At 43.0% G+C, this 20843-nt stretch overlaps 4 protein-coding genes across 4 annotated transcripts; 2 read left to right on the top strand and 2 right to left on the bottom strand.

Annotated features, from left to right (window-relative positions):
- Positions 1 to 37: 37 nt before the first annotated feature.
- neil1 (nei-like DNA glycosylase 1) lies at positions 38 to 2537 on the top strand. Its single transcript, XM_061283611.1, has 10 exons — positions 38 to 179; positions 618 to 1091; positions 1171 to 1290; positions 1375 to 1483; positions 1555 to 1639; positions 1724 to 1845; positions 1906 to 1933; positions 2006 to 2073; positions 2144 to 2330; positions 2408 to 2537. The coding sequence occupies exons 2-10, from the start codon at positions 649 to 651 to the stop codon at positions 2452 to 2454; spliced, it is 1209 nt and encodes a 402-aa protein (XP_061139595.1). The 5' UTR covers positions 38 to 179; positions 618 to 648; the 3' UTR covers positions 2455 to 2537.
- Positions 2377 to 8305, bottom strand: man2c1 (mannosidase, alpha, class 2C, member 1). The gene is made up of 26 exons (XM_061283596.1): positions 8115 to 8305; positions 7919 to 8044; positions 7721 to 7844; positions 7582 to 7652; positions 7291 to 7468; positions 7035 to 7224; positions 6408 to 6514; positions 6223 to 6333; positions 6055 to 6147; positions 5861 to 5977; positions 5707 to 5802; positions 5457 to 5602; positions 5115 to 5238; positions 4933 to 5054; positions 4783 to 4868; positions 4519 to 4665; positions 4365 to 4444; positions 4200 to 4294; positions 3980 to 4084; positions 3758 to 3914; positions 3553 to 3696; positions 3302 to 3411; positions 3138 to 3217; positions 2929 to 3071; positions 2754 to 2857; positions 2377 to 2677 (listed from the first exon to the last, which is right to left on the bottom strand). The coding sequence occupies exons 1-26, from the start codon at positions 8213 to 8215 to the stop codon at positions 2560 to 2562; spliced, it is 3075 nt and encodes a 1024-aa protein (XP_061139580.1). The 5' UTR covers positions 8216 to 8305; the 3' UTR covers positions 2377 to 2559.
- A 2407-nt stretch (positions 8306 to 10712) lies between these two features.
- Positions 10713 to 16358, bottom strand: ca12 (carbonic anhydrase XII). Its single transcript, XM_061282686.1, has 10 exons — positions 16223 to 16358; positions 16041 to 16061; positions 14764 to 14943; positions 12951 to 13093; positions 12266 to 12361; positions 12074 to 12137; positions 11849 to 12006; positions 11660 to 11777; positions 10968 to 11526; positions 10713 to 10925 (listed from the first exon to the last, which is right to left on the bottom strand). The coding sequence occupies exons 1-9, from the start codon at positions 16278 to 16280 to the stop codon at positions 11024 to 11026; spliced, it is 1341 nt and encodes a 446-aa protein (XP_061138670.1). The 5' UTR covers positions 16281 to 16358; the 3' UTR covers positions 10713 to 10925; positions 10968 to 11023.
- A 339-nt stretch (positions 16359 to 16697) lies between these two features.
- Positions 16698 to 19716, top strand: si:dkeyp-73b11.8 (BPTI/Kunitz domain-containing protein). The gene is made up of 6 exons (XM_061282688.1): positions 16698 to 17335; positions 18086 to 18277; positions 18478 to 18654; positions 18730 to 18774; positions 18970 to 19048; positions 19135 to 19716. Exons 1-6 carry the CDS (start codon positions 17269 to 17271, stop codon positions 19214 to 19216), a joined length of 642 nt encoding a protein of 213 aa, XP_061138672.1. The 5' UTR covers positions 16698 to 17268; the 3' UTR covers positions 19217 to 19716.
- Positions 19717 to 20843: the final 1127 nt, after the last annotated feature.

The raw sequence follows: 20843 nt of genomic DNA, 5'->3' as shown, positions 1-20843 counted from the left end.
CGAATGGCTTGCTGGCGGTAACGTTACGAAACATGTTTGGTAACAAGCACGCTTGTTCGTGACAAGCGCAACCTCACTGCCTCGAAGCGAAACCCCTTCAACGCAAATATACTTGAACTGTTATCCGAATTGTTCCATAAATAAAGTTAGATTTTCGCAGAAGTGACGTCCGGTTCGTGGTAAGTACTTTAAACTCAGGCATTGTAAACGCCGTCTTTCTTTGCGCTGTTTACAACAACTAGTGAAGATGTTTACCTTTCCCAATTGTCAACAAAATCCGACGTGTATGGACATTATGCCTTGTGCGTAGTATGCACGGTGTGGTCTAATAATTAATAGATGAAGGGGTACCTGAATTATTCTTTCGGGCGTCATTGGGAGCTCATCTAAAAGAAAAAAAAGAATATGTAGGTAAGATTAGGGGTTGTGGCTGCAGGTTGAGAAACACTTTATATCTTTAAAAAAAGAAAAAATGCTGCTTTCCTACGAGCCTATTTTCACCTGAATGATGCTTAAAGGTACTCTAATTTTCAAAATACAGCAATCTTCTACTTATTGAGCAGCATATGAGAAAAAACGCTGCAGTGCAACATGACCGAGCCAATGTTTTTGTGCAGTTGTGTAACAGTTGAGTGCATTCCAACAACGATGCCTGAAGGACCCGAGCTGCACCTGGCCAGCCTTTTTGTGAACAAAACGTGCGAGGGGGTGCTGTTTTCCAGCCCGGTCCGAAAGTCCGAGGTCAGCAAGAATCCAGACGTAGCCTTCGCCTGCGAGGCCTACCGCATCCATGCCACTTCCAGAGGGAAGGAAGTGAAGCTTACTCTGACGCCAATTAAGAGTGATGACACGAAGGCGGAAGAGACACAGCAGCCCATGGACATTGTGTTTCGCTTTGGCATGTCGGGCTTTTTTCGCTTCACCGCGGAGGATGAGCTGCCCAAACACGCCCATCTGCGTTTTTATACCAAAGAGAAGCCTCGCAAAGTGCTCAGCTTCGTGGACGCGCGCAGGTTCGGCAGCTGGCAGCCACACGGAACCTGGCAGCCTGACAGAGGACCATGCATTATGTTTGAGTACAACAGTTTCAGGTTCCAGGCGCCTTTCATTCCTATCATCAAATCTAAAAATGTCAGCACCTCACTTGACGCATTGATGACTACCTTGCAGGGAAAATGTGGTGTCGCACCTGTCTGACCGAGCCTTTGACAGGCCCATTTGTGAAGTCCTGCTCAATCAAAAGTACTTCAATGGAATTGGCAATTATCTGAGGGCAGAAATCCTTTACAGGTGAAGAAAGATATTTTCCTCCTGCCATGTATTAGTCAGTGATAACAATATTAGTAGGAACGACACAAGTGTGTTTGTCGGTAGGTTAAAAATCCCGCCCTTCACGTGTGCCCGGGCTGTGCTTGAAGGCCTTGGGTCAGAGGATGCTTGTGAAGACGAGAAGTCAGTAAAGAACGAAACTTTGAAGCAAAAGGTGAACTTCAACAGAAACAATCTTCCCCTCCCAGCACCACAAATGTTTCAACATCTAACAATGTCTCACAGCCAGCTCGAAAGATCACCGTGAAAGATGAGAATGCTGACCTACTCGGGCTGTGCCACACAGTTCCCCTGGAGGTGGTCCATTTAGGTGCGCAACAATAACGCCTGATTGAGGATCAAGATTTAAAGGTTGATCCTGAATAGTAAAAGAACAAAACGGTTTTTCGGTTAGGTGGGAAAGGCTACGATCCAGAGAAGGCCGACTACTCCGCCTTTAAGGCCTGGCTGCAGTGTTACTATGTGGATGGAATGAAGTTTCTACGCGACCACAATGGCAGAACTATTTGGTTCCAAGTAGGTCATGCGCTTCCTATTCTGCATTAGTGATACTAATGGCAAATATTGTAATTACAGGGCAATCCAGGCCCCATGGCTCCTAAAGGTACATTTCTGACATCAAATATCTGACCCAAAACAAAAAGTCTAATGTGTGTCAACATTTCTCATACAACAGTTTCTAAAACACCAAAGGTCAAAAAGAGAACAAAAAAAGATGAGGATCACGAAAGCAGCGAGAGAGAAGTACAAGCCATCAAATCGTATTTGGTCGACTTACAAATGATGTAACATCTGTGACTTGACATCATCATAGGGGGCTGAAAGACAATCTGAAAGCACACAGAAGAAAAAAACGGTCAAAAAGGAAATGAAAGCGGCAGAGACAGAAAAGGATGCGCGGCCAAAAGAAGCCACAACCCGGCGAGCTGTGAAATCCTTGAAAGTGAACGAGCCACGATGTGAAGACGAGTCACCTGGAAGGAGGGAGAAGATGGCAGAAGGTTGTGATTTGAAAAGTTGACAAGGAGAAAATATTGAAATACTCAATTGTGAAGTCGTCACTTTTTTTTATTTGCAGGTCCTCGGAGGCGTAGCGAAAGACTGACAAGGCAAAATGTCAAGTGAAAACAAAGCATCACTGGATTTTGAAATACTATTTTTAATCTTTTGTAAAATAAAAATAAAAAATTGGGAAATATTTTGAAGTACGTAAAGCAAAATGACCAATTTTTATGCATCGACAACAAGCAAAAGTGATCTGACTTGAAAGGGGCTGAAGTTGAGACTAATTCCATTTTCAGTCACGTGTGCCGACTCAGCAGTGTCGATTTGCTCGAGAAGATTACAACTGAAAAGGAAAACGGTACAATTCAACATGATTGCCTTTTAAAAATGCATGAAAGAAACATGTTGAGGTCACTTACTGCCAGGCCTCCTTGACCGGAAACATCACGCGGAGGGTCGCGGTCACGCCGCCGCCGTGAGCCTCGTACAGTCTGACGACGACGGCGCCTTTCCTGTCCTCGGCCTGTCGTGTTGCGTGACCATCAGCGCTCTTGAGTGCCCGCAACCGAGTTGAACAAGCGACGGGTTGGTTACCTGTTTAACAGTCTCCAGGATGACGCTGGCTGGGCTGACGGAAAAGGCGCTCCACGCGGCTGCGTCTGGCGAGCACGGCGTTAGCCTCAGAGGGAAGTTGAGGTTGTAAGCGCATTGGATGACTGCGGCATCTTGGAAGGACCCTAAAAAAACAAATATGTTTATAATGAAGCTTTAAAAAAAAAAAAATAGGAGAAAAAAATATATACCTTTGTGTGGCATGATGGCATAGGTGAAATGATGTGTGCCCATATCGGCGTTGACATCCGGAGCCTTTGGTGCCCTCAACCTGAAATAGATGTCAAAACATCATGATTCACTGTGACCCAACAGAACGGCTCAAATGTGTTCCACAAGTGATGCGAGGTCTCACAAGGAGAGCGTCATGGTGTTCTTCTGGACCGAATAGCCGTATTTGCAGTCGTTGAGCAGGGCCACTCCAAAATTGTGCTCGGACAAATCGGCCCATTTGTGACCCCAAACCTGAAAGGACCACAATTCAGCAGACTAATAATTCGAGTGTCTTGTTACACACTCACTTATGAAGGCCAATACTGTATTTGCTTCTGGAGGTATAATTATCACATGTCCCAATACTTTTGTTCATATTGTGCATGTATCTACTTCAAATTTGGCCCAGTCCCACGATGTATTCCTGTGCGTGGGTCTCTGCAGATGTCCGAACTGGATCTCATAGGTAGCGTTGGGGCTGTGCACTCGTACTGGGAACTCAACCTTCAGAAACTTGTGCGACTCAGCCCAGTTGACCTGAGAACACATTTCTCGATATTCATCCACAAATGGACTCAGCGTTTTGAATCCGACATACCTGCGTGTTGAATTTAATGTAAGGACACATGGCATCCATCACAATCTCCTGCGTGATTGTGCTCCTGTCGCTGATGGAAAGCGTGAAGGTCACGCTTCCTCGGAGTTCGTGGGATGACAGCACATGAGCAGGGCGCAGTACCTCCACCAGTGGTTTCCTGTGGGGAAGCGGGCGGGGCTGGAGTTATTGAATGCCAATGGGTGGAACGGCAATGACTCACACCTTGTTTGAAGGTGGTAATCCATGACGTCCCAAGCGTCCCAGTAGAGAGGTACGTCATCAAACACGACAAACTGGTTACAAGCGAAACCATCCGGGATGGCTTCCCTGAAAACAACAGCATTGGAAGAAAGAGTAACAGTTTTTTTTTTTTAATTTAGACAATAATTAGTTAAAAAAAAATCTCCTTTTATTAAAACCAGCACATTTAAAAGCACAGTACCTGTTTGCATTGATCAAACACAGCGACGTCAGGGTGCCATCTTTGTTTACCACAGCCCGCACAATCCCGTTTTCCATCAGAACGCTGCCGTCGGCCTGTCATGTTACCCGCAGTTCATGATGCAAATTCACCCAGCAGGGAGTAACACAACGCAATGAAATATACCTGAACGGTAACACAGACAGGCGTCACGGGCTTTGCGTCTTGAATGGGAGATACGCCGACGCTCGGAACTCGCACCAGAGCTGTGGTGCGACAGACGTAATCATTTAAAATAAAAATAAAACTGAACTTTGATGTTAAATCCCATCAGACATACCCAAATTGTGTTGACTGACGCCATCTTGTATCTGGAGGACTTCAAGGCGCTCCCAAGGCAGAGAGTTGAAGACACCCGTGGCCTCGCCCTGAGACATGAGGGCTCTGAGGCCATCTTGTAGGAGAGCAGCACCGCTTCCCTTGATATCTAAAAGACATGTGACGTTACGAGCAATGACTTGACCTCCTCATAAGTGAGGCCCATTCCAAGATCCAATAAATAAATGCACAGAGCTCTCCATGGTTGACTCAATATTCAACCCACCTTCATAATACCTCAACGCATCCTCCACAACCATCTCTATACAAGTGCCCGGGATGACATCGTGGAACTGGTTCAGCAGCAGAAGCCTGAAACACAATCAAAACGCACTTGGATAGCTGCTAGCAATTTAGCCAGGTTCAAAACACCGACCTCCAGAGTTCCTGCAGCTTCACGGCGGGGTACTGGAATGTTTTACGGTGACACATTGCCAAGCTGCTGACCATCTCAACATCATGCAGAAGCGTCTCACACTGGCGGTTGCCCCGCTTGATCTAGAAAAATGAGATTATTTGGAGAACCTGTTACTTTGAGATCGGATCTGATGTATCTACCTGTGCCTGTGTGGTGTACGAGCCATTGTGCAGCTCTAGGAAAAGTTCACCGCTCCACGTGCACAGCAAATGCGAGTCAGCCCAAAGCTGAGAAAAGAATTTGTCGGGACTGGAATTGCAAACCCTGAAATGAAAAGACAGGAAGTAGGGATGGAAATGAGCAATGGTCCGGTTCCAACAATACCGTAATGACTTCAATAAAAATGAATAATATCCTTCTTATTTAAGAATGAGGAAAAAAAACGGCGAGTTGTTCATCGGGTGCGGTTTGGGCCGAGCAGATGTTTCTGCCCGCTCCCATCTGTGAACTGCTGAGTTCATGTGCAGGAAGGAGGAACTGACTTGGGAAGTCCATCTGTGTCCTGGACCCGTTTGAGTCGATCCAACATCAACTGCGTGGGGCCGCCGCCACCGTCACCGAATCCAAACAACAGGGCGCTGTGATTGGCTCGGCCTTTGTCTTTGTTTTGCTTGACGCTTTTTACAAGCTGCGGATGGAACCGAAACACCCGCGGATGGGAGTGTGGTCAGAGGTCGGGGCGACGTGTGGATATATTCCCAGACTAAACAAAAAGATGTTACGTTTACTCACGTCTTCAACCTTCCCCATCATCGAGTAGGAATTCCCAGGAGGAAAGTGAGTCAAAACCGCGGAGCCATCAAGTCCTTCCCAGAAAAACGTGTTGTGCTATAGAAATCAGAAATCTGAATTTGCATTGATTTGTCAGTTTGGTTTTCCAACTTACAGGGAAGGCGTTGACGAGGTTCCAACTGAGTTTCTGCGTCAGGAAATTGCGAATTCCGCAACCGCGCATTATCTGAGGGAGTTGGGCCGAGTAGCCAAATGTATCTGGAAGCCAGAACTAAATCGGAGAAAAGTGATGAGAAGCAGAGCAAAGCGATAACGGCGAGATCAACCCCCGCCACCCCGCCCCCTTACCTCTTTGCAACGCTTTCCAAATTCTTGCTCAAAATAACGCTGGCCCAGCAAGAACTGCCTCACCATGGATTCTCCTGACGGCAGATTGCCATCCTGACAGACAGACAACGCTCAATGAGATCATTCAATAAAACGCACCATGGCTCATTCCCAAGCTCGGGCGTTCACCATCTCCACCCACGTTCCTCCGACAGGCACAAACTGTCCCGTCTTGACGTAATGTTGAATCTCGGAGAAGAGTCCCGGGTACCAGCTCTTGACCCATTCAAATTGTTGAGCCTGGTCGACAGTAAAAGCATTTGAGCTGACACCCATCGGCAAACTGGACACGTATTGATGAGCGAATGAATGACCTGAGAACAAGTAAAAACAAACTCGGGGTTCTTTTCCATAAGACGGACGGCGGTCACCCAGCTCCGACCGCATTTGCGAATGGTTTCTTCGTAAGGCCACAGCCAAGCTGTGGACGCAGTCAAAAGGAATCAATACAAGAGAAGCATTTTACTTGACTTTTCAAAAAGTCAAAAGTTTTCCATTGACAGTGTCAGAAAGGTGCTATCATTGTGATTGCACTTTATAACCATACTTAGTCTAAATTGTCCTTATGAGAGTAAAATTGGATATTTCTCTATACATGACACTGAATGGCATCAGACCAGTGTGTAGATAGATGCCGTATTTTTCGGACTATAAATCACACACCAGTCGTACAAAGCAAAAGATGCTCCTGAGTAGAAGTAAAAAATAAAAATAAAAATGAGAAAGAACAGTGATGCCCACACTTTTGGTCCATTACCACCACCTCGTGGCCACGTGTGGTAATGCAACAATAGTATTTGCTAACCACCAAAACAACGGAGATTTTGGGTGCCAATTCAAATTAGAATTTGAATATATACACAAGTGGCATATGACCCGAGTATAAAACAGGTGTGTTACTTATAGCTCGAAAAATACGTCCCTAAATCTCTCATGCAAACCTGAGTCGATGTGGCAGTGACCCATGGCATGGACACTATGTTGGCTTTGGCCATTGTGCTGGCTGAAGAACTTGTGAGCCAGAGCGTGCGCTTTGGAAAAGGAACTCGGCTCGGCCGGGTCGCTCACGTTAACCATTTCATTCACGGTGAAGAGCGCTTGGAAGCCCCGCTGCTCGCTCTCGCCCAGTTCCTATCAAAACCATGACACCCTTTTCCTCTTTTGCCTGATTTGGCTTCCAAAGAAAACCGACCATACCTTGACGATGTCAATCAGCATCTCAAAATCAGTCAGCAGTTCCCTGACATCTCTGTTAAATACAACCAGCTCCGCCTTCCCCACGGAGAAGGTCCTATTCGGATCCGGAGCTGCAATCATGGACCCTTGACCGGCTCCAAAAAGACCATTACAGGCCAGCTCCACATAGAAGTTCACACTGAAAGAAAAGTAGATAAGAGCAAGCCGACAATGTCACCCGTGGGCTATTGAGATATCAAGTGAGCTGCCATATTTGTTTTTGATTGATTGTCATTTCTATTCCCAATTTACCTGTGTGGCTCCTCCTCTGTGAGACAGTCAGAAAGGATGTAGCTTGTCTTTTCACCTTCTTTAGTCAGACCCTGCAAGAAAGGAAGTCACAAAGGTGTCTACAACTCTAGAAGCTAACAAGGTCTTCTTTTTTTGTTACCTGAACTGGCTGTCCATCCCTCCAGACCATCCCCTCGCCATCACTTTCCCACAGAAGATGGACTTCTTTTCCTCTCCAGGAAACGGGGATTTCCACGACTACTTTAAACCAACACGTCCACCATCTAAAATAAACTTGGTCAATTGTATTGCTCTATACTTTTCTTTTTAGGAAATGGTTAAAATTAAGAATACTCACGTTGGTCCAAAATGATCACCAATTTTGTAAGGGCTGAACTTCTGCGTTTGCGCCTCTGAGAAGGTTATTCGTTTCGATGACATAAACGAGCTGATGGATTCCACCGGCTGGGAGTCTCCATATAACCTGTACAAATATAATAATTGATCAAAATGGATCATGAATTCAAGAGGAAAGTTGCCGTTTGGATCCCTACCGTCCTCGCAGGTTGCAGTCTGTGAAGTAAACACTAGAAACGAACTTCTCGGCCCTCTCCAATAGTGTGCGGCGGTTCTTTAATACGGGTTGGTGATACATAGCGGAAAAAAATAATAATAAACGACTGAAACAGTTTTAAATGGACAAAGGTCGTGTTGACGTAACCCGGAAGTAGAAGTCAAGACTGTGTTATACCCATTTGACCGCTAGGTGGTAGTATTTCTCCACTTTGCCATCTTCTGCCCTTCTATGGTCATCAAAACAGTTACTGTCGTGTAACTGTAGTTAATGAAAGTTACATTATGCCCGTGGAATAATCCTATACGTATACAAACAAGACGGTTATAAATGGTTATGTACAAATTGAATAAACAAATGGGCAAAAACATTGTGCTTGTATGAAAATATCAATAGGTAAAAAAGGCATACTTTTTTTGTTTGTTCTCTTATTTAGTTTTTAGAAAAGAGTTCGAGGAAGCCATAAAATCTTAAAATGTTGTCAATGCTTTAAGGATTAAGGATGTTATGACAATTTAAAGATGTCGGAAAAGGTGCAAAAATGCTTCAATAACAAAATCATTGAATGGCCTGAAGACATCATATTGGAAAATTCAGAATGAAAAATCACTTTGGTATCACACAAATGATACATACTCTACATCCAACAAATGTATGTCGGTCATCCATCTTTGTCAAGGTTGGATATGTTTAAAAATGCCCTCTGCATTCCTCACTCATAACGAGGGGTTATTTGACCTACAGTTCTCTTCAATTAAACTTCAATCCAAATCTTTCTCCTCTGTCCTTTATTTATTTACGGACCATCCATCCCATTTTTTTTCGGTACGGGTTGACCTCAATAGGATTGCGGATGAGCTGCAAATGATCCTTGGACCCTGCTGACTTTAGGCCAGAGGTGGCAGACTGGTGGCCTGCCAATCGCAGGGCGTATTTACTGCCCATATTCTGAAATCTTTTCGTTTCTAACGTCCCCAGAAGTCCACGGTGAAACTCTGGTTATCGCAGGGAATACCGTATAGCTATATTCCTATAAGAGCATACAACCAAGCCACAACATACAGACAGTCTGGGAGGCCCAGAGCACCAATGATGACATTATCCAGTGCCAACACTGAATCACTCTGCATTTTTAAGATTTTATAAGCAACATCAGAGGAAAAAAACCCAAAACATTTATCCCTCAAACGCTCGTAATGTACAATAATAAACTCTTGTGATGTAAAGCTTGGAAATGGTAGCTTACAATGCGGTGAGAAGAAAGCTTGCAAAGATGATGAAGTAATACCGCTCCTGCAGTTAGTACACGATCAACGCCGCAGAGTGCTGGGAAGCCGGCAGGGGCTCGGGGTCATCTTGAAACTTTCTTGGCAATATTCACATGTTTGTTGCAATGTTTCCGTGAAGCCAAGAAGCCTTTTATTATGATATCACGAAGCAGCTCTAAGTACAGGCTTGGTGCAAATGTAGGGGGAATCCATCCTACTCACGCCACACCCTACCATCAAGGATGCCTGTTGACTCCTGTCCCCTCATTGTTTGGACTGCGGTCTGAGCATCGTTCCAACGAGGCAGGAAGGCCCAAGGGAACGGATGACGCAGTCCTGACTTAACCCGGCCGGGACTTTCAGTGGTACGGTGCTGATCTTCAGCAGACCACAGCATTGTTTGCCTGTAAGAGGAACAGGATGAACTTATCAACTTGACAACCTCATGGGATCAACAATGAATTCAAGCAGAACTGTCCAAAAACATGAAATGAGATCTTTACGTGAGGAAACAGTTGATGCACTCCCTATACTTTTGAAATTCTTGTGGGCAGTGACGCGTTCTCCTCACACTTCACCTACAAAATACAAAATGAATTATTAACAATGTCAGATGAATTGATTGGTCTTGAGGTGAGATTACAAATGGGCCCTTTTTTAAAATCATGCTAATAGCATATATTTCAATGCCCTCTGAATTGTAATGTATCCAAATGTAATAATAAGACATTTTAAATGTGAACCTGTACAAACAGGTTCGAAAACAACAGCATAAAAAAAAAACAAAGATAGAAAAACAATTCTTATTGAAGGATATTTGCAATTTTGGCTGTATTTATCAAGAGACGTGAAGTGGACACTCGTTTGCTTTCACGGGCCACGAAAAATGATTTGGTGGGCCGGATCTGGCCCTCGCGCCGTGACTTTCACGCCGAATGGAAATACGATCAAGACCTCTGAAAATGCCAATCACTGCTATGTGGGTGATATAGAAGTGGTAAACCTGTTTTTCTAAATGCTTAGGCTAATTGAGATCATGCATAGGGATTAGAGCAACTGTTTCACTTGGATAAAATCATACCACAAGTTACGCAGTAATGTAAAGCTCTTAAGTATACACTCCAGGGCAGGAATTCTTTAAAAGAAGAGGAAAATGAGACACATCGTTTTTCAGGCATCATCACATTTTCAGAAGTAACTCAGTGAGATGTGTGTAAAAATCACAGATTCATTCTTTTTAAAACTGTAAATCGTGTTGGGGCACTCGAAAGACATTGTACCGTTGTTTTGGAATATTTTACAGATTGATCCACAAAGATGTTTTTTTATTTTTGAAATAGTTTATTTAAAGCTTTTCAAAGGCATAACTCATCGTGTATCATTTGGTAATACAAACAATCTTTTTCGTAATGACAGTTCAATACGGCCTTGTTTGAGAATAGAAATGATCACCAAACTATTTTCTATGTGCACACATTGCAAACAATAATTTAATTGTAATAATATTAATTAGAACAGATGACATGCTAGAGAGCGCAGAGCACGACTAAAAATTCAACTTTGACTATGCTAGCCACACACGGTTGATGTGTGCTACAGGAAGCGACTTGAGGGAATCGTTCTAGTCCTCCAACTCCCTTTGCAAAAGCCAAGGATGCATTGTGTAACTACCGAGGTAGGGGTCAAGCAAATGGAAATCCTCGTCTTTCTGCCACAGGGGCCGTCCGCTCATGAGATACTTGATGGTCGCGGGGGCCAGGTCCGCCTTGCAGCTCAGGTAGCTTTTGATATTGAGCTGAGGGAGAACGGCCTCAGCCAGAGAAACGGACAAGTTCTTGGCCATGGTGGACTGTTGGATCTCCAGGGACTTCTGCTGCAGCAACGAGCCGAAGGCCATTGTCGGCTGAATCGTGTCCTTCAACGAAGATGCCCTATTAACTGACGACTTATATTTACTCGTTGCTTGCTTTGATTCTGCTTGCGTGTACTTCTGGGAGAGCAACTTGTAGGTACTTTTGGGCAGTTGTCTACTTTCAATGACCTCATCCAAATCACCCACCAATAATTGGCGAACCAGTGCCTTCCTCTGGGAGATGCACTTCGATGACATACGGGTAGTCACTCCTGTCGTGGGCAAAGAACACCAGCGCGACGGTTAACTTCGTCCGAACTCGGCAGCTGATCCCAAAGCAAATCAATTGCATTGAAGCTACTGTGAGATTGCTTATGCAGCAGCATTCTTGGAGATCCTTCTTACCTTGCATAAAGGAAGCCAGGACAACACGGTTCTCAATCGGGAGTGGACTCCTGTAGTTGTTAACAAGAGGCACGGCGCTCGCTTGGTTGGCCAAGAGGCTTGCCGTTAGTTTGTCATACTGCAAACATGAGGGGTGTCAAAAAGTTGCGAGTGTTCAGACGGGAAAGCTGCTTGCTGATTTGTACCGACCTGAGCTTGAGAGATGGTGACGGGATTCTTGAACACGGTCCACAGCACACTTTGATAGCAAGGCGGTGAAGTCAGAGAACCGTCGTAACGGAAATACTCATCCAGGCGCTGAGGCATCAGCTGTCTGACGTCAAAAGCGGGAATCTTATACCTGTTTGCTAGAAAGAAACATTTTCGAGTCTTACACATTAACCCTCACAGCGGAGCAAATTGTGTTGGACTCACATCTTTTGGGGATTTTAGTAAGATATGAAAGAATGTTGTTATAGCCCGGATTGAAGGCTCCAATCTGTTTGGGGGATAATCAAAAAGAAAAAAAAAAAGGAAGATGGTCATATGGTCAGATATACGTGATTACCGTAATTTTCGGACTATAAGTCGCCGAAAATTACGGTAGTTGTGTCTAAGTATGATCACCTCGATGAAAACGCCCAGTACAGCCAGACCGTCAGATTTGTCAAAAGCCATGGATACATTGGGATACTTTTCGGAGTTGTAGTGAACAATGTGGAGCTGTAAGAGAAAACACAAATGGCTTACTGATGGAAAATATTCGGATTTTCTTCTGATTATCTGGGCAGCAAACTCTGAGTGGCTTCTTACAGAACATACAGTAAATGGGTTCGTCTGTTTATAGCGACATGCAAAGTCATGGTCGTCCCTGATATCAAATAAGAACGAAATGTATTTATGTAAGAGTTTAGGGGAATCAAAGTAGACATTTTTTTGATTATGTCCCGTAATGCCGTGACTCCAAAAGCAACATGTCATCAAACAAGTGCGGTCGTGGATTCTGGAGTGACTTGAAAAGACATGTTGACAACGGAGTCCTTCTGTCCACTAAAAAACACAGACCACAACACCTCACATGTGGCTCTGCAACTGCTGGCACACACAGGTAAAAAATAAAAATAAAAAATTTCAAGCAGGCAAGCATTTAGGATCCAACTTCCTGAGACTCAAAGTGGAGCAATCTGCATCGATTTGTTTTGCATTGACACAAAAGTTTTTCAAAGGCAGAATACTTCAGGAGACACTTGTGGCTAGATGTGGTTGGTGCATTTTTCGCAAGATGTGGAGATGCCATCGACTTGTTGTTTACCTCTGCAGCATACTGCTTACTGTCAACCGTGTGCTCCGAACCCAGAGGATTGTTTTTGGAGCCCCAGTGAATGTGGAGCTGAGCTGCAGTGTAGCGTTGAGGGAGGCCAGAAATGCTCATCGCTGAGGGAAGTACTACTTGGACTGTTGAGCAGATGACACAAAAGCCACTTATTTCTTTCATTATTAAAGAAATAAAATTAGAAAATAAATAAATCAATCATGAGGTATTATGTGAAACTGGACAGTGCACAGTGTAAATTAATTCCTAAATTCAGAGAGGTTAATGGGATTAAATGGAACAATCCTATAATGGGTTCAGATCCTACTTGGAGGACAGAAGTTGTTAGATTGGGAGTTTTTATTCTGTTCGAGTGGCCATGACATATGGGGTCCCTCAAGGGTCAATCCCTGCACCCCTTGTGTTCGGTATGTATATGTTACCCTAGGATGAATTACTTTAGAACGCCAAGTCTGAAATACTGATCGACTCTGACCTGGATTTCAGTAGTCGTTTCAAATTGATCAATATAAGAAACCTTTTAACCAGTTGGGGGTAGTAGTAGTAGTTTTTGATGTCATGGTAACAACCCATCCACATTAGCAATCCAAACAGTGCAGACGTGAGAAAGCACCTTTGAGTGACTTGAACGTCAAGGCACTGTAAATCAGTGCATGATGAGTATTTTGAAGTGGAAGCCTGTTAACACACACTCAGAAGATGATCCGTGCCACCGCTTCTGCCAATCAGCCCAGTACATGTACCAATTATAGCAACTGGTTTGTTGGTCTGCATCACCGCAATTGGATCAGCAGATTGTTGGCATAGTCCAGCTAACAATTGCCGGTCGCTGACGTTAAAATGAACGCATAAGAGATGAGTCAGTTTTGCTCACCATTTCCCGGAATAAATACGGCGCTGGTTCATTTGATGAAATGGCTGCTGAGAAATGAAGAGTTCAAGTGGTGGATGTTAAAACAAACCAGAGCCACCTATCATTTACTGCTCCAATTTTGTAAGGATAATTTGTAGTGATTTGTTAACACCACATTCATGTGGATCTATTTTTTGTTCATTTCTAGTGCCCATACGAAATGAAGTGTAACGCTGGCGCAATTTACCTAACTCGGTTTAAATTAGGGATGCAAAATGATAAAGCGTATTTTTTGTGTTGTGTTTTGTTTTACTTGATTTATTTATGTCTTTTGTGGCAATGTGATTACCGTTTTTTTCCATGTATAATGCGCCCCCATGTATAATACGCACCCTAAAAATGGCATGTTGATGCTGGAAAAAAGCCTGTACCCATGTGCACCCAAATTCTGACTCCTACTTAAGTCCGTGAACGTAAAATTATTTCAGAAAAAAGATCATCTTTGGGAACAACCGGATGTTATTCTGCCGGTCAGTATCACTCGCTAGCATACTCAATAGCGAAGAAATGTTTCGGATTTGTGTAGGGTACATTGTGACAGCAAACGAGCAGGTGATCTAGCAAGCGTCTGATACGAGAGCATTGTGTTCGTATGGAGCGTGTTTGAAGTGAACAGCAGAGAAGAAAGCGCATCTGTAATGGCGGCCTCCGTATCATATCCGGATTATTTATTTTTTGGTACCCATGTATAATGCGCACCCCAGATTTGAGGACAGTAAATTAGTTAAATTTTGCGCATTATACATAGAAAAAAACGGTATATGTGAGCAAGTTTGGGTCTTGGGGAAGAACCAAATATCTCATTTGTGTCTTCATCTGAAAAAGTTTGGCCACGAAACGATGCTGCGACATGCGTTACCGCGTGGATGGAATACTCACGTGAATGTCCGTTATTTTTCAGAGTAAGATGGCTGCCGCCCGTCAGATTGTAGTTCTGGAGCACAACTGGGCGTAAAGATGAGTCAAAGATGAGCTTCCCTGTCTTGAAGTCAACTGGAGACTGCATTGGTCCAGCACAATAGGGAAAATGTGTGTGCCAGTGTCTCTCTCCGTTTGAGCCTGGAAATAGACTCAATGTCAGTCCGTGCAGACATTCTTTCATTTTCTATACAGCCGGGCCAAACAAAACCCAGCTGACTTTAGGTGCGAGTAAAACACATGGTTATTCTGAATGAAGCAATATGTTGGAAAGGATCCCATGCCAGCTGCACGGAGGTCGCCTATGTGAACCACTTCACGGGAAATGGGCACTTGCTGGAGAACTGTATTTCAACCAAAACATAATTTGAGTCCAAGCTGAGAAGGCTGCTGGAAGTAAGGCGTGACAAAAAGACAGACTTGTTCATTCAAATGTTTGTCGGATGACTGTGTCTCCAAATTGAATTTTAGAAGATTGGTTTGATGTTTGTTTCGGATTAATAATGGATAGATGTCTCATCATGATGCTCCTTGAGCTGTTCTACAAAAAAGAAGGTGCTCAATGAGTCGACCGTGAACTGGGATTGTGGCCTCCGGCTGGCCGGACTCTCGACCGCTAAGATGAGCAACCCCCGGAATGCTTTGAGCTTAATTGAAGGTGAACTCTTCAATTCTATGTTTGACAAGAGTACATGACTCAGTACGTCACTATGCTTTTTTTTCAAAGGGCTTTATTATAATTCGCATGTACACCAAGTGCAGATGTGTGATTACTACGTAGAGCACAAAAGCCTCATCCGCAACTATTAATGCCAAACCGCAGGTATGATTTAAAAAAAATAAGATAAAAAAATCATTTAAACCTCCGCTGAAAGAAAAAACGGCAACTGAAGAAGTTGAAAATTCTGCATCGATTGGTCAGGCAGGACATGAGAAAGACCAATTTTGTAATTTGGGGGATAAAGCAAAACAAAGTTTTTGGCAGGCTTTCGAGTTCACAATTATAGTTATTGCCAAACAATTCAAGAAGATACATAATGGTTACAGTAAATAGATGCCTCACGATTGTCTCCTCTTATTTCCATCTATTAATTAAGTCGGAAAATAACATCCCGCCGGGGTATTCGATAAACCCATTGTTGCCGTACAAATGTAACCGAAGCCATCACGAGGTACTTTGTGAAAATGATTTCAAAAGAACAATGAAGAAAAAGTTTTAAAAAAGTATAATCACTTACTTGTGTAGCCCCATCTGGCCCCTGAAACAGACAAATATGTAGTTTGCGCTGTAAATTAATATGCAATTAGGAGAATTCACTCCGAGGTTGGAAAGAAAATGAGTCATTCAAACTTCGAATCAATAAAGTTCACTGAACAGCAATAATAAAGAACATTTCTTTTTTTTCTGAAAGCATCTTACCGTAAGCCACGAGCACTTGCAGTAGTAGAGCGATGGGTGTGAGGCTCAAACGCAGCATCTTGGCGTCCTCTGACTGATTCCGATGGATGGCTCCGTGCAACAAACCACAAGCCTCCGCGTGGCTTTTAAGCGCACGCCGTCTCGCATGGTAGCCTCCTTTGACGTCACGGTCGCAACGACACGCCAGCCCGCTGCGTCAAGTCCGCAGCTTCCACGCAACGGAATCTTTGTCAAGTGTCTCCGGCCAAGAATGTGAAGAGTGTGTGTTCGCAGTTTGACACCAGAGGGCTCCAACTTTTCCATTTTGATTCACGATAGGACACCAATCTGATCATCAGATCATAGTTTGATTTTGTATATGATATGTTAAACCAATTATAATTCAAAATGCCATTACTGCCTAAATAAACTTTTGAGTCCTTGTTGTTTTTTTACTGTTGACTGACTTTGGAGAAAGCGTATCGTTCCGTTTCACGTGACAATCATCGATTCGGTGGCTCAAGTGGGCTCAAGTGGGCTACGCGCGTGTCGGAAATACCGAACACGTACAATTTTTGTTAATGCCGGTAGCGAGCATTTTCCAAACAGCTAAAGAGGAACAATCCCTCCCACCCCACACCACAGGATAATCACTCAGGATAATCTTTCAGAGACATCCCATCATCGGGCTACAATTACAATCTAAAATTGTCTATTCTATTCATTTTATAGCATTTATCTTGGCTGTATCGCTTTATATAAGTCCAAAAAAACCATTAGGAAGAAGGTCTTCCGCAATCTCGCAGAGAAGGCTCCACAGCTGTCTTATCGATCTTTCTGGCATACATCAAATAGTTAAACTGAGAGAGAAGGCAGCCTCCTGCTAATTACTATTAGCATAGCGAGCATTAAATCTGGGACGGTATCTAACAGTTGGTTAACGTTGGTTTCGATTGGAAAGGCGTTGTCGGGGCAAAGGTCAGGCCCGACAACCCGCTCTCACAGTCGTTTACAAGCCGGACTCAGTGGGTGAGAGAGCGAGCGACCGCTCAGAGGCAAGCCTCAAGATGAAGCACTTACTACTTTTTGCTATTGTCTTTGCTGCGTTTCACCTCGGCCATTCTATTATCCCAGGTAGGTCCTGTCATTTTCCAATCTTTGTTGTATCCCAATTTTTTTTTTTTTAAAAATCTTGGTTTCCAAAAAATATGATAGTAGATATCCAAAAATACGAGATTATTTTATAAATCTGTTAAAATTGTATTCACGTCGACTTTGAAGCCTAATTCGTTTTGAACCACGATAAAAGCCGACTTCCTGTTGAGTTGGCGCCAGAAAAAAAGTCGATCTGTAAAAGGGACTACATTTGCAATTGTTTTTCCACCTCAAGAGCACACCATTTTATTTTTAAGGCTTTGATTTTGCAAGCAAAAGCCAACAGGCTGTCTGAGTCCGATGCAAAAGTTGCATTTTCTATTTTCTATTGAAGCCTATCCCAGCTAACTTGTAACAAGCTGGTACTACCCTAAAAAATATTGATGTATTTACACGTCGCTAAAGACGAAGCTTATCAATCAATGACTAATGCTAGAATCACTGATTGAGACAATATATAAGGCTCACTTTTCATTCAAATAGATTATGAGCAAAAAAAATGGGTGATAGAATATGAAACAGATTGCCCTTTGAGGAACTATGAAGGGCAGGAACCTAACGTAGGTGGTGCCTTTTATTGCCATCGTAAAAAGAGGGAGTGATGAAGTTAAACATTTATGGAAAGATATCACAAGCCCGTGCAATGGTCACGTTATTACTATGTCTTGTCATCGCTTAGTATACTTAATAAAAGTGGTATTATTTATTCATTTTTTTCTCATCCAACAGACTTTTGCCACCAACCCGAAGAGGAAGGCATTGGACAGAAGTTTGACTTTTTTTTCTACTACGACGTCAACAAAGACCAGTGCAACCCGTTCATATATAAAGGGGAGGGGGGCAACGGCAATCGATTCGGGAACGAACGGGAGTGCATGAGGAACTGCTCGGCCATCATTGAACAAAGCTACCCCAAAGATGGTGAGATTAGATGGCAGGGACCCCAACAGATAAATTCAGTGGAATAATAATAATAATTAAAAATATTTGGTAGAAATAAGATTTTGTGACTGAGAGAGTTTTATTATTATGTATGTGGGCAATACACCACCAGGTGGTAAAAAATAAAAAGGCCGACTGCTAAGAATCTACTTATTTATGACTTTGTTTTTTCCTCTTAGTGACAACACTTTGCCTCCTGAAGAAGCTCAATGGTGGATGCAACGGCAAACATCTGAGATTTTACTACGATGCAGTTCATGGGAAGTGCAAAAAATTCCTTTGGTCAGGCTGCCATGGAAATGGAAACCGTTTTTTTGACCATGACAGTTGCAACGCTACCTGCGCCGGTATCCATGGTGAGCGTGACCCCGCCTCCCCAATCTTGAGCATACGTTTAAAGCAGATGTAATTATTTTGACATGTACTCTTAGATGACCATGACGAAGAGGAAGAGGAGGAGCCAGACACGCCAATTGGTAAATAAAAAACAAAACATTTTATCCTGACCACTAGATATTTAGAAAATGGGCACAACTATTTTATGGTGTTGTGTGCCCATGTTGTGGCCACAATTGCAAATGTTTCCAACCATGTGATGTCTGGTACAGACTTAATGGAATGTTAACCTGCATAGTATTTGGATTGACTCACTTGATGCTCATCTTCAACAGCAATCATCTGTGGAGTTTTAATTGGGCTCGTCGTCGCATCAATCATCATAACTATCATCGTCTTGACTGTTCAATCTAAGTAAGAGCAAAAAGTTTTGGAGAAGAAAAGAAAAAACATCGCTGATTATGTGTGCGCTGTAACCTCTGACTGTGCTCCTCCTGCAGGAAAAAGCAAAAGGCCGCGGAAAGAAGAAAAGACGAGCAACCTCGAGCTCCTCTCAGGGGGGAGAGTCTTGAAATGGCGTAACCCAACAAACACCTTGTGTGCGCGTGTGTGTGTTTGTGTGTGTTTTTTTTTTTATATGCTGATGCCATACTTATGTGTGTGATTCTCACTTTCTACGGAGCACATTTTCTTTTCGTCACGTGCAACAGTATGGCATCAAAGTAAGCATTCAGCACCCAGCAATCATAAAGGCAAGCTCCATTTGGTTATTGTGAACAGTTCTGTTTTCTATTGAGTGACATTTGAGTTCAACACTTTCACGTTTTGCCGTGTTGTAGATTCGCAAGTCACTCCATACTATATTCTTTACAGGCACTGAAAATAGGATGGGCTTTTGTTTTATTTTTCAATGCAAATCAATTCCAACATACAGTATTTAAACTGTTTACTGTTGTACACGCTGTGGCATACTTGACTTGTAAATGCCGATTGTAACAATGGAAGCTTAGAATGGAAGTGTTGAACTCTTGTAACTCCATAGATAGGCTGTTTCAAATAAAATACGTCCAACTAAATAAGATGCAACGAGTGATTTTGTTTTAGCAATGAAGTAGTAAATATGCAAAGTAGTTATAGGAAGGCCTGGAACTTAAAGGTACCAGCAAACTAAAGTGCATGTTGCATTGCCGCCTCAAGTTTCCTCGCTATTTAGCCAAGTTTATCATTCATTCCAGCTGTTACTGTGTTTTTGCATCTTCAGACATGACAAGTTGAGCCTCTTGCAGCCCAGGCTGGTCAGCCAGGACAAAAAGCTACTAACCTTGAGGAGAGCTCACAAACAATGGGGCAAATAATTCCATACATATCTAAAAATAACAAACAGTATTGCCAGTCGGGGATATGTGAAATGTGCTTCTTTTGTTGGGCCAGGAGCAGGAAAAGAGTACCGTATTTTCCGGACTATAAGGCGCACCTTCAATGAATGGCCCATTTTAAAACTTTGTCCTTATATAAGGCGCACCGGACTATAAGGCGCACCATTAATGTGTCATGTCAGATTTTTAATCCAAATCAAATCATTCTCCATTTTATCTTTTTTATTTCAACTTCAGACGCAACAAATGACTTTATAATCATAAAATAAGGATCCATAGTCTTTTTGAGTCATGATTCATAGTCTTCAGCGGGCCACTTATGATTGATTTCATGACACAATGCTATGAGCCAGTTTAAATGTAAGAATTTGCTCCATATATAAGGCGCACCGGACTATAAGGCGCACTGTTGGTTTTTGAGAAATAATTAGGTTTTTAGGTGCGCCTTATAGTCCGGAAAATACGGTAACTGGGCATAAGTCTAATTTCTGGTGTATTTCTGCATTTCATTGTATTCACTTTAATAGTATATTCACCGCAAAATAATACAATATGTTGAGTGCTAGCTTTTAATTGTTTTTAATATTAATAATGTGTACACGTGATCTCATGTGCAACGTTTCTAGTAAGTCACAATGTCCCATCACGATTAATCTAACGGCGCAGTGGGTTGAAAACGGATGGCTATAATGACATAATAATAAAGGTTAAAAGAAAAGATTGACCTGACGGAATTTGTGATAGATTTGAGTTTTAAGACAAGATAGTACCCCTCCAGCAGTCTGCTTGTCGTCTTCGGGTCGGCGTTCTCAAATGCGCATGCGTGACGCAGC

Source organism: Syngnathus typhle, linkage group LG7, assembly GCF_033458585.1.
Source record: "Syngnathus typhle isolate RoL2023-S1 ecotype Sweden linkage group LG7, RoL_Styp_1.0, whole genome shotgun sequence".
In the NCBI taxonomy this organism is placed as follows: Eukaryota; Metazoa; Chordata; class Actinopteri; order Syngnathiformes; family Syngnathidae; genus Syngnathus; species Syngnathus typhle.
The sequence above is the reverse complement of the archived record's forward strand: the minus strand, read 5'-3'. Positions and strand labels throughout refer to the sequence as shown.

Excerpts from the sequence above, each read along its gene's own strand:
- neil1 (XM_061283611.1), top strand. The coding sequence starts at position 649 with ATGCCTGAAGGACCCGAGCTGCACCTGGCCAGCCTTTTTGTGAACAAA. Across the intron at positions 1,092-1,170 it reads TTTGAGTACAACAGTTTCAG|GGAAAATGTGGTGTCGCACC; the intron begins GTTCCAGGCGCC and ends ACTACCTTGCAG. Across the intron at positions 1,484-1,554 it reads ACGAAACTTTGAAGCAAAAG|CCAGCTCGAAAGATCACCGT; the intron begins GTGAACTTCAAC and ends AATGTCTCACAG.
- man2c1 (XM_061283596.1), bottom strand. The coding sequence starts at position 8,215 with ATGTATCACCAACCCGTATTAAAGAACCGCCGCACACTATTGGAGAGG. Across the intron at positions 7,653-7,720 it reads GGGATGGACAGCCAGTTCAG|GGTCTGACTAAAGAAGGTGA; the intron begins GTAACAAAAAAA and ends CCTTTCTTGCAG. Across the intron at positions 5,803-5,860 it reads ACCTCGTCAACGCCTTCCCT|CACAACACGTTTTTCTGGGA; the intron begins GTAAGTTGGAAA and ends TGATTTCTATAG.
- ca12 (XM_061282686.1), bottom strand. The coding sequence starts at position 16,280 with ATGCTGCGTTTGAGCCTCACACCCATCGCTCTACTACTGCAAGTGCTC. Across the intron at positions 13,094-14,763 it reads GAAAAATAACGGACATTCAC|TCCAAGTAGTACTTCCCTCA; the intron begins GTGAGTATTCCA and ends TCTGCTCAACAG. Across the intron at positions 12,362-12,950 it reads GTAAGCAGTATGCTGCAGAG|CTCCACATTGTTCACTACAA; the intron begins GTAAACAACAAG and ends TTTCTCTTACAG.
- si:dkeyp-73b11.8 (XM_061282688.1), top strand. The coding sequence starts at position 17,269 with ATGAAGCACTTACTACTTTTTGCTATTGTCTTTGCTGCGTTTCACCTC. Across the intron at positions 18,775-18,969 it reads GGAGCCAGACACGCCAATTG|CAATCATCTGTGGAGTTTTA; the intron begins GTAAATAAAAAA and ends CATCTTCAACAG. Across the intron at positions 19,049-19,134 it reads GTCTTGACTGTTCAATCTAA|GAAAAAGCAAAAGGCCGCGG; the intron begins GTAAGAGCAAAA and ends CTCCTCCTGCAG.